At 34.8% G+C, this 12,429-nt stretch overlaps 1 protein-coding gene and 1 pseudogene across 1 annotated transcript; both read right to left on the bottom strand.

The window, feature by feature from the left end:
* LOC109717542 lies at positions 1-2,329 on the bottom strand. The gene is made up of 6 exons (XM_020243386.1): positions 1,502-2,329; positions 1,275-1,418; positions 1,122-1,199; positions 524-1,021; positions 255-439; positions 1-130 (listed from the first exon to the last, which is right to left on the bottom strand). Exons 1-6 carry the CDS (start codon positions 2,327-2,329, stop codon positions 1-3), a joined length of 1,863 nt encoding a protein of 620 aa, XP_020098975.1.
* Positions 7,091-11,806, bottom strand: LOC109717213 (annotated as a pseudogene).

The raw sequence follows: 12,429 nt of genomic DNA on the forward strand, positions 1-12,429 counted from the left end.
CTACAATGCATAATCTGTGCCAGCACTAACCTCGTCGCGCGTCGGGCCTCCAAATAAGTAATCATTGAGGACTTGACCACTAACAGAAGGTGAATCTGACCCTTTTGTATTATCTTGCCATATGGGTCCCCTATAAAAAGAACATTTAATTAATAATACGAAAGAAATTAATGTTCTGTCCAGCTAAGGTAGAATATTTGACCAAAAATATCTAATCCTAACTAATCACTACATGTATATAAGGATTGACGAACTTTGTTATAGGTCGGGAAATTAGAAAATCTATTGCGTCCTGCTCCACTTTGGGAATTTTATCTCTTCCGGGATACTTGCGACGACGCTCAATAATGACCCCAGGCTCCTGATCCGGTACAGGGATATCATCAATCTCAACGGCTTGTTTTGCACTATCTGAGTGTCCATGTTCAGCTTTAATTTCCTATATTGAACAAACTCACGTGAAAAAGTCATATTTTATATGATATAAGTTTATTCGCACTAAACTTAATCATGTATATCATACCAGAAGGACCTCAGCAATGGTCCCTGTCGCAGTATCTGATGCCTCTTCACTAGCTTCAGCCCCCCCGATCTTCAAAGAATGATGCTGCTTTCGTCTATAGTGCCGGGTCAAAGGACGTTCGCCCGGCGTAAAATCAGGAGACATTCTCTTTTCTTTCCTTGCACGATGTTTAATTCGTTGAATTCTTGAAGGAATGTCCCTTATTACAGTCTCGCCAACATCAACTCTCTGTTGGCTGCTTTCTTCAACCGCTGCGCCTTGGCCACCTTGATGTGGATCAACACCGGCTTCGGCTCCGCCTTCTGCAGCAGCGGCTGTACTAGCGCTAGATAGTTGCGCTTCAAGCTTTGCATTTTTTTCTTTTAGCATTGCATTCTCCCCCTCCAACATCTTATTCCGATCTTGTAGTTTATTAAGAGCTTGCTCCAATTGATTCAATAAGGAGCTGATATTATTGCTACTTTCACCGGCAGCAGTTGTTGCCGCGGGGGCCGCTGCCTGTACCACATTCGAGAGAGATGTACGAAAGGACAATATCACAATTTGACAAATAAAATCTACCAAAATAATATTTTCTACTACCTCAATTCAGTAATACCTGTTCCGGTCGGCTGCCACGTAACGTGGGCTTCAATATAGACATATCATTAGGGCGGTAAGTAAATGTGGGTACAACCTGCCAAAAAGATAAATCTATTTAATAAGTATTATAAGAAAATTATAAAACTACATTCCTTACAGAAATGGTTACCTCTGCAGGAGTATAGCTCTGCAGCTTTGTTAGAAGCTTCTCATAACTCCGGTATGCTTTTGAACCCTTCCATTTTCTCATCCGAGGGACATCCTTGTCTCCGTCGGAAGTACCCAACCCCTTTATATGCTCATAAGCCCAACTCTGTAAGTTTATCAAGAATTGCGATATTAAAAAACTATGCAACAGATATTCTATTGACAAAATACATCAAGGATATTACTTACTAAAAATGCTATTGTACATCCGTCAATATAGCCGGCAAGTCTTTCTTGGCCGCTATTCCGATGCTTCACACGCGGGGATGCTCTGGAGATCGAGCTGACAAGATAATTACATACAGCATGGCCCCAGGCATATTCCCCTATTCTATGCACATCATCTATATATCTATATATCGCCTTCGGCACAATGTAGTGGCTGGTCGGAAAAAGGACGGTCGCAAATACGTATAATATAAATATACGCGCAAAATCAGCTGCCATCTCCTCTCCATTCTGACCAGCAATACTGTACAAAATATGTCTTAATTTCGACCTATCGGCATGCCGATAGTCACCATCGAAATATTTATCAAGAGTGCTCGACTTTACACTCTTGCTCTGCCATTCTATTGGTTCCCCCTCTGCTGGCAGCCCTACCAAAATGGATATTTCCTCTGGACTAAAAGGAAGAAATGTTTCTCCAATTCTAATACATCTTCTCTCTTCGTCCCAAAAACTGAGGAGGCAATCGACTAACACAAGATCTTGTTTAATTGGAGGCAAGTCGACATAAGAAAAGAATGGAGTGGTCTTCAGAAGTGCCATCTGTTCATCGGACATTACATCACGTAATGCGGGGCCAGCTGTTTGAATTCTACCCGCGGTCTTCGGCAACTCTGAAACACACATTGTGGTGTGCAGATGAACTGGGTAACATCTGCCCACAACAAGCTCCATGGCCGCCCTTTTAGCTTGGGATAGCCTCTCTTTTCTTTTCTCTGCAGAATGCGCAGATGTGCCTTCACCACTTGTAGTGGCCTTCTTGCTCGACTTGGCTCTGGTGGAAACCATTTTTTCACCTGCATTTTATAAACCACAAGTAAGCACATAACTTCGTTCTGAAAGTAACGAGAAAATAGTGTTCTATTAAGCTCAAAGAGTGTTCTATTCTACTATAACAAAAGAGTATTGACAATCATAAAGCTAGCTATTAAGAGTATTCTATTAACCTTTACAACTGTTCTATTATGGCATAAAAGTGTTCTAAACCAAAAAACTGATAGCAGTGTTCTATTAAGCTTTATAATAGACATAAAAGAGTAAGATTGCAATGTATACATGTTCGCAAGTGTAAACTTGATAAAACTGTTTTATTAGCTCTAAGAGTGTTCTATTCTACTATCACAAAAGAGTGTTCACAACCATAAAGCTAGCTATTCTACAATGACAAAAGAGTATTGACAATCATAAAGCCAGCTATTAAGAGTGTTCTATTAACCTTTACATCTCCATAAAGTCTATTATGGCATAAAAGTGTTCTAATCCAAAAAACTGATAGCAGTGTTCTATTAAGCTTTATAATAGACATAAAAGAGTAAGATTGCAATGTATACATGTTCGCGAGTGTAAACTTGATAAAACTGTTCTATTAAGCTCTAAGAGTGTTCTATTCTACTATGAGAAAAGAGTGTTGACACCATAAAGTTAGCTATTAAGAGTGTTCTTTTAATCTTTACAACTGTTCTTTTATGGCATAAAAGTGTTTTATTCTACTATGATAAAAGAGTGTTGACAACCATAAAGCTATTAAAAATATTCTATTCACCTTTACAACTGTTCTATTAAGCCTTAAGAGTGTTCTATTCTACTATGACAAAGGATTGTTGACAATCATAAAGCTAGCTATTAACAGTGTTCTATTTAACCTTTACAACTGTTCTATTATGGCATAAAACTATTATAAAGCCTAAAACTGATAGCACACTTTCATTAAGTTTTAAGAATGTTTTATTAAGTCATAAGAGGGTAAGATTGGAATGCATACATGTTCGCAACTGCAAATCTGATAAAAGTATTCTATTATGCTCTAAGAGTGTTCTATTTTACTATGACAAAAGCGGGTAAGATTGAAGCCTTAAAACCATGATATAGCAACATAATTGGAAGTACAGAAGATCTCCCAGATATCTCAATTAATCAGTAATGTTGATCTCCAAAGTATAGATTTTTGAACTCCCATACATCTCAATTAATCAGTCAATTGATCTCCGAAATATAGAAACATGAAAAACTCAAAAATGCACGTGTGCGTGAATTCAATTCAAAGAGAAACAATCCACAATGCTCATATTCTTTCTTCTTCTTCTTTTTTTCTTTGCTAAGTTTTGTAGATCCCCAACTGTCATTCCAAATGTATACCACATAAATTAAAAACTACCGATAAATATAAGAAATTTAAGAACGATATCTACAAATCAAGGTTTAAGTATTCTATTATACTCTAAGAGTGTTCTATTCTACCCATACACCCTATATTGAGTTGTTCTATTATCCTTTACAATTATTCTATTATGCCATAAACGTAATTTTTTCTTTTAATAGCACGACGGATACAGTGTTCTGTGAAACTTTAAGATATGTTTGTTCTATTTCCTTAATCATATAGTTTTTTTGGTGTGTAGTAATTGACATGTTTGCTATATCAGTGTTCGCAACAATTAACTGAAAAGTTAATTTTCTTTAGTTTGTATCTCTCCAGAATGTGTCTAATGTCGATGAGATTAAACAGACAATCATAAAGCTAATAAAAAGTATCTATTTAAAGCTGAAAAAGAAGGTTCTTTTTAGCAAAAATAAGTTAGTGGTCAAGGTTATTTGTGTTTAAGCATTTATATTTTGTTGTCGCAAAACACAAAATCTTATAGAATAGTTTTGTTCACCAAAAGAGGTGTTCTTCTTCTATATATGCTCTAAGGTATAAATACCTTTATCATAAGAGACAGATTGATTTTGTTTTTTTTGCTTTTCGTTTAGTTGTTACATGAATCTTATGCCAAAAACCAATACATTATTATAAGATTTAAAACATATATTAATTTGTTTTCATACAATTATATTGCACTAAAAAGTCATAGAAAAATGCTTTATTTTACAAATCCAACAATAAAGTTAATATACCAGCTGAGAATTCCCTAAAATAAAGTAATAGCTAGGCTGAGGAAAATCCGCAGCACGCAAAGAAGATACCCTAGCATGCAACCCTAAACCCCTCAAATATAATTTATATTAAATTTAAATATTAGAAAAAGATTATTAGAAAAACAAAAATTTTCCTAATTGATGTAGTTATATCTTCTGTTTCGGTTTTTTGTTGTCGATAGTACCCATTAATCTTTCCAATTCGTGTACGCTTATTTGTTCATGATATTATTGAAAGGCGTTCAAACCAGGTATTGGATTTGATAGGGGAGCATTTAGAGCGACCTTTTCCCTTCACCAATGGAGGAAAGGAGGCCCCCTGGTGATGAGATCACCTTTTTTAGACGGGCTCAGCGACACCAGATCTGGTGGAACGATGCGCGTGCCGTAATACTTCTGCCCAATTGTGGTTGAGTTGTATGCCCCGTGCGAGCGATGAAAGCAGAGAAAGAGAAAAGGGAGTAGCGCTTGAGATGAAGTAGATATAAGTACCGAGAGAGGCGCGAGAATTCCTAAAGAGAGGTCGAGGGAGCTCGATTTGCGCGTTGTTGGACCTGGTTGAAGAGCGGGCGGGACCGGGAAAGGTTAAAGGTGTATTACGGGAGATTTTTTGATTTTGATTTGTGATGGAGAGATGTGTAGTAGGGTTTTAGCCTTAAGGAAGAAAAAATAAAAAAGGGTGTCTTGAAAAAGTTTGTGAAGGTTATGCTAAACGTTGTGCCTATAAAAATAGTGCCGGTTGACTCATTAATTTTTTTTTTTTGTCTGTTGTAGGTTTGTATATTATTTCATGCCTTCTTTTTGTTTTTTTTTGTTGTTTGTTATTTATTGGTATTTGTATGCTATTGGTTAAGTTATCTTTTTTTTGTTTCCCCGTTTGTATATTTTAAATTTTCATATAGATAATTAATCCTTTGTATTTTTGTTCAACATAGTCTAATGATGGTATTTTTTATGTTTGCCAGTTTTGTTTTTTTTGCACCATGCAACTTGAATATATTTAATTTGTAAACAAGTTGTCCATCATTATTACCAAATAATATCTTACCTTTCCTTTCTGATTTTGCTATATTATTTTATCTATTTTGTATATTTTTTTTTTTTTTTTTTTATATGTCTTTTTTTTTTTTATTATTTTTTTATATTTTTCTTCTCTTTTTTTTCTCCTTTTTTCTTATGTTGTCTCTTACAGTTCTTTTTATTTTATTTAAGGAAAATGGTTCAAATTGTAATGCGACCAATAGAGCATTCACAGTCCCCAAGTAGATCTATAAACCTCCATCTTAGTTTAATAAAAATAAAAACTCAGCCCCTTACCTAAAAATTTAGAAGTAGAATTTACTTTAAATTTTAAATAAAATTGATTATTTAAAATAATATATTTTAAAACCCGAAATCAACAATAGATCTCACTAACCTGTTAAATAACAATTTTGTCGAAACTCCATCTTCTATTAACTCTATTATATCGTTATATCAAGGTCCTATTTAATAGGATTAACTCAACATAAGTAAGAACTGAAATTTGTTTATCCTTTCAGACCCAGATACGAAACCTTCTTCTTCAAAAAATTTTAATCTTTAAAAAGGGAAAATAAAATTCTATGTAAATACTGTTTTCATCCCATCACCTCCGCATAAACCTTGCTTTCCAAAAAATCTAGGGCGCGTATTGGTTCGCCCATGTTCTTCAACCCCCTGGAAGGCAATTCGAAATGGACAAATCCTTTGTCCGTTTAGTATCGGCGGGATTCCCATCCAATTCTGATTCCCGGTTGCCGTTCCTGAGACCCTAGATGAAACTTGAAATCGATAAAGGATTTATTCACGATTAAATTTAATTGTTAAAAACTTATTTTAATTTACAAATAATAAACTTAAGTTTAAAAATTATATTTATAAATTAAATTTAATTTGACACGTAAATAAAATGAAAATCAATCAAGCATTTTCGAATCTAATTTTACAAACTTGAATTTAAATTTAAATTTAATTTAAAATCTAAAGTTTTATTTAAAATTTAAATTTAATTTATGGATTCAAATTGAAATTGAAATTATAATTTTAAGTTTGAACTTAAATAAATCGAAATTTAGTTTTATATTTTGAATCATCTGTTCAATTTCAAATTTTAATTTTTTTAAAAAATATATTTAAAATTTTGACATCATTTTAAAATTTTGACGTAAATTTTAATATTTAATTTTTAGTTTGAATTTAAACGAATATATTATAAAGATAAATTTGACATATTAATTTGATTACGTTTCTAATATCTATCTGAATCAAATACCGACAATAAGAATTATTCATTTCGATTCTTATTCAGGTGGCCAACAAAATAGAATGAGGCAATGAATCATTCCAATTTTGTTTCCGCCTTATTCTCATTCCAATTCTGATATCGTTTTCAACTTCGAACCAAACACACCCTATATTTTATCTTCTCAAAATTTAAAGTTGATGGATTTAAACGTCCTTCGATCGTCAGAGTTCCGTCACTACTATTCGGTCTATTTTTTATAATTTATACTGAAGATACCCTAAAATTGTTAGAAATGACATTAAAAAAAAATTATTTTTTTCTTAACAAGTAAAGAAAATTTAGTCATCTTAGAAAGTAAAAAATATGGATATTTATAAGGGGATGTTTTTTTATTTTAGCCAATAAATAAAGTTTTTATAAGGGTACAAAGCATTCTCCAAATACATAATACGAGTAGCTGAAGGCATGCACCAACTAATTTGATGCATCGACTTTTACACACACATACATTGAAAATAAAATAAAATAAAAAACACATATAAGATAACATCTGCATATATCGATCATCATTTTCAATTTTCCTCAAGCACGGATTATTTAGAAGATTTGAGGCGAAAAATATGAAAGCATCAAGCTCGGCCGGTGCATTGCAAAAAGCGCACAAACTCAGCTACATGATATGGAATCATTGAATCCTTTCTTTGACAAGCTTGCCGTTTCCGTCTGGTTCGAACCAAATAGAAAAATTCGAGATATGGCGAACCCTCGTGCGCCAGTCATTGCTGTGGTCGCCTTCTCCTTCTGCTCGAAGCAGCTCAGCAAGTTCCTCTGCTGGATAGCCAATGTCTAAATCCTGAAGGGTGGTAAGGTACTCGATGCCGTGGGGCAGCTTCTTTAGCTCTGGGCAACGGTATACGTCTAGCTTTTTCAGGTTTGCCATTGCTCCTTTTTCTATTTCCACCTGATTGAGCTGCAGGGCATTTGCTATACGCAATTCCTTTAGCTTCGGGAATGATGTTGCTTGGAAGTGCAACTTCATGCCATCATATGCATCAAAAAGTTCGAGAAGCATCAACGCAGGCAGCGCTTGCAGGTAAGGAAACGTATCTTCGTCCAATTTTGCATATGTAAGTGATAATGCGGTTAGGTTTGTTAGAGACCCAAAGGATGTGGCAAGCTCAGGGACTGAGTTTTTGTCTAATTTACCCCACAGCCATAATTCTTTAATTGGTAGAGGTAGGTGCAAGGTGCCCAACTGCTGTAATTCTTGCCCATATTCACTCCCGATAAATAAATTGCTAAGATGGTTCATCTTTGTGATACTATTCCACAAGTCCGCACAGTGATGGGTTCTTACGCCCGTTATTGAAAATGTCCGCAACTCTGTCAAAGCTTCTACATTCCGCACAATCTTCCTAGTTGCACAAATGTTTGCCAAACTCTGCAAGCCCTTCAAGCGCCATATTCCCACCGGTGCCTTGATGTTCTTATCCAAATTGCCGGACAAAACTAGATGTCTCAACTTTTGAAGCTCTGTTATTCCTTTTGGCACCTTTTCTATTTCACTTTCACATGTATCTAATATTTGCAGATTTTGTAGCTTCCCGATTGATCTTGGAAGCTCCTTAATTTTTGTTGCTCGCAAGCCTAGATAATGCAGATTGAATAGGTTACAGATCTCACTCGGTAGTTTCTCGATTAGCGCTCCTTGTAGTTCCAAGACACGTAAAAATTTTGATGATCTTAAGATCGACTTCAGTAAATCATAGCTCATGGAATTGTTGAAAACAAGTACTGAACGCAAATGAGATTTGTCTTCAGTACAATAATTAGGTATATTGCTTAGGATTGACAAGCGGCATGCTTTGGACCTCTGCGGTTTTGTCTGAGAATGCTCATAAACCATGCAAAAGTTTAACTCCTTTGACTCTGAAAGAGCGAGGACTCGAATGATGTCATGCATTCGATATGCACAAACTCTTCCAATTTCGTCCCACTCAGCCACTTGTAGTAGACAGCGATGAACAAGTTCGTTAAGGTAGTCCTCAGCCACTTCCTCCATCGTTATTCCTCTTTCTTCAATGAACCCCTCAGCCACCCAAAGCCTTATGAGCCTCTCACTTTTAATTGTATAGTCTTCCGGAAAGCTAGAACAATATAAGAAGCAATTTCGAAGGTAATGGGGAAGATCGTCCAAACTAAGTTTCAAAATGTCATGTACTTTTTCATGGAGCTTCGATTCACTGTTTGTTAGATACCACTCAAGATCTTTGTAAACCTTCTCCCACTCAGAACCGGTTTGTTCTCGAAATGATAAGAGACGGGCTATAGATACGATAGCAAGGGGCAAGCCACCGCACTTCTCGGCAATTTGTTTAGCACATTGTTCTAAAGGCGGTGGGCAAGTCTTCTTTGCACTTTTCCAAAATGTGTTTTTACAAAATAGATCCCACGAATCATTTGCCTCCAGTTTCTCTAGCTCAAGCATACAGTGATCGTTAGCTAATAGTGCTACTTCATGATTCCTTGTTGTGAGAACTATTCGACTCTTGCTATTACTATTCAGAAGTGCATTCCTTATATTGTCCAGTACATCAGCACTCCAAACATCATCTAGAATAAGTAGTACATAGTTTTTACATTGCAAGTAAGTGCGGATAGTCTCAACCAAGCTTCTGCGATCCATGGTATCAATGTCGTTCGGTGCTTGTCTTTTCTCATGATCTTCCCTATAAAACTCTTTTAACATCTGTCTGAGGAAATCATCAGTCTCATAACTTTGAGATACAGCAACCCAGGCACAAGCATCAAAGGTAGCTTTGATGATTTTGTACACATGAGTTACGAGAGTTGTCTTCCCTAGACCACCCATCCCCAACACTCAGATTGTCATGTGCTGCCGTTGCTGCTCATCCTCATCTTTCAACCATCTGAGCAACAAGTCCTTGTACTTGTCAATACCCACGATATCATCCTCCTCGACAAAATGTGCTAATTCTGCACGGCTCTTGCTATCGCCAACAGCTATTTGAGATTTTGCTTCACTTTCCATTCCTCTTGTATCATATCTTGTCCTTCTCTCCATAATGTTTTGGAGCTTAATTTTGATCTCTCTAAGCCTCTTGCTAAGGCGATGCCAAGTTGTTATATTTCTGCACCCCTTGACTGTTTTAGGTAGGACGCCTCCTTGCTCTTCACCGAGCTTGTATGTGAACTCATCTATAATATCCTCAATGTCGAAAGCCAAGTCTCTCATTTGTTTTATAAAGATTTTTGTGCTCTCATCCTTCTCTTTTTGTCTTTCTGCGATCCGTAGGAAGGATAGCATGCTCTCAAGCTCGTCCTTAATGTCACTTATATCCTCCACAAGTTCTTTCATTGCTGATATCCATGATTTTGTTGCTTTAGTTGCTTCACTAGCTAAGGCAGTACCAATATTCAGGAGTAATGAGCTTACCGCAGCCTCCGCCATAGGCACTTCCTCTGAATTGAGCCTAAAATAAACAATCTTTTCAAATTATCATGTCTCTTTAAATGCACCACTAGCAAAAATGATTATTTTTTAACGCTCTTATGATTCAAGGCAATTTTCGTAAAAAATATGTAATTGTCTCATCAACCGGAATAACTCTGTAGTGCACTAAACAAACACTTGTTAGAATCCTCAGTTAAAAAGAAGAAACACCAGTAACAGTATTGTAGTCTGGAAGAACAAAAAGCAATAACTTGTTTGAGATTCAGTTTAACAAAATTTTGAGATGAAAGATTCATCATAACTAGTCATGCTGAACTCGACCTCAATGTATATTTGTAGAGCAAGTTGTGAAAAAGTCCTTTAGAGGAGAATGAAATCAATAAAGAGTCGGAAAGTAAATCAATCTGTTGCTAGCCAGTGAAGTAGATGGTATCGTATTAAGCGTGATTGTAAATTATTTTACAATTAACAATTATAAATCGAGTTTCTTTTGAAGCCCTCTTCTTGTTCATAATTAAGTTAATATATATCAGGACTACAAGTCATTTGAGCAAGAAACTATTAGTGCTTCTTTAAATAGTTTTATTTTGATAGCAATGTAAGAACTTGAATTTTAGACTCTTGAAAGTACTCCCGTATTTCTAATATGTTAAATTTTATTGCCTCGACATTCACACTGCCTATTATCGGATCAGAATCTAGAAGTTCTACTTTTACTTCTTCGAATTTGTGCTGCAATTTGTAATATGATGTAGAAGGTCACTTCTTTGTACATTAGCAAGTTTAAATCCAAAGAAAATCACTATTAATTAATTGCATACTCTGTATACTATCCACTGCACATTTCTTGATGATACTTATAGTATATAACTAAGGAATCATTGTCGCTATTGCTCTTGTTACCCGAAAGATTGATCTGATAGTAATCTCTTAATTAAAGACTTAAGATGTTTTACTCATTTACATGCTAAATAACTCACGAATGATGTCAATACACTGATAGAAGATGTAAATAAAATAGACAAACAAACTAAATTTAAATGCCGTTAAACTGCATATATTAGTTGAGCTTTTGATGACAAATAAAATCCTCTCAACTATCTAGATCAAGATCTGCAACGAAGATTGTGAATTTAAGAAATTTTTTTAATTATATTTTTAGAAGGTTACTAATTTTGACCATTCATATTGTGCCCGCTTGGTGAGCAAGAAAATAAATTTTAAAAATCATAGAACTCTTTTTCTAGAAAGTTTATATATCCTTAATCATCTTCCATGGTACATTGATCATCGATTTAGATGCTCAATAATCAACAATAAAGTGAAAATACTACATGGGACCAAATTATTCTACCTTAACTATTATTATCTCTTGTTTTCTTGTTTCCAAGGATCAGGTGAATCCAAACAACATATTAATCAGCAAAGGCATATACTATATATACTCCTTGTACCCTTTTGCAGAATCAACTAGTTGAGATAGCAAAGAAAATAAAAATTAATTAAAAGTGTAGCGGAAGAAGAAGAACAACAACTAACCACAGATCCAAAAAGGATTAGATTGAAGAGGGAGTTGCTCCAAGATAATTAATCTCAAGTTTAACTAGAGAAAATACTGCAACCAAATTAAGAAGCTCTTGAAGTAGATGTTTTATAGGGATTGAAGAGTGAGAGGATGAGGATGAACTATATTATTTTACAAACAAATATATAATTGGGAGCAAATGGTCTGGAGTGCAGTGGGTGATGACGAACTAGTGCATGCACCGGGGCCCGGCACTGGGTCATGAATTCGTTAAAAAATTATATTTCGGACTACGAATATTTAAAAAATAATAAATTTATTATCATCGATCCGTTGTAGAAATCTAAAAGAAAAAAAAATGAACGGGACAAAAAAAAATAATGCAAATTAATTTGTAGTCGTCAAATACGACATCCATTGCGAGGCTTTCCAGCCTGGCTTGGATCGGTGAAAAGGTAGGTTCAACTAACCAATAATAATAATAATATATATATAATTATCTAATGCAACAATATATAGTTTGTAATACAAATACAAACAATAAATTATATTTTATATTATGGCTGGTTTGTTTACTTTATTTTTTATCCGTGTTAATTTTGCTTGCCTCTTTTCTGGCCATGGAAGTATATAAATGTAGATAATATTTTATATTTATGTTGAAATAAGTAATAAGAGCTATAGGATAATTTTAATATATATATATA

This window comes from Ananas comosus, linkage group 11 (genome assembly GCF_001540865.1).
Source record: "Ananas comosus cultivar F153 linkage group 11, ASM154086v1, whole genome shotgun sequence".
Classification (NCBI taxonomy): domain Eukaryota; kingdom Viridiplantae; phylum Streptophyta; class Magnoliopsida; order Poales; family Bromeliaceae; genus Ananas; species Ananas comosus.

What these genes read in the sequence shown, in the direction of transcription:
- LOC109717542 (XM_020243386.1), bottom strand. Translation starts at nt 2,329, where the DNA reads ATGGTTTCCACCAGAGCCAAGTCGAGCAAGAAGGCCACTACAAGTGGT. An exon ending in AGAGCTATACTCCTGCAGAG is followed by an intron (nt 1,200 to 1,274) that starts GTAACCATTTCT and finishes TCTTTTTGGCAG; the next exon opens with GTTGTACCCACATTTACTTA. An exon ending in GTGGCAGCCGACCGGAACAG is followed by an intron (nt 1,022 to 1,121) that starts GTATTACTGAAT and finishes AATGTGGTACAG; the next exon opens with GCAGCGGCCCCCGCGGCAAC.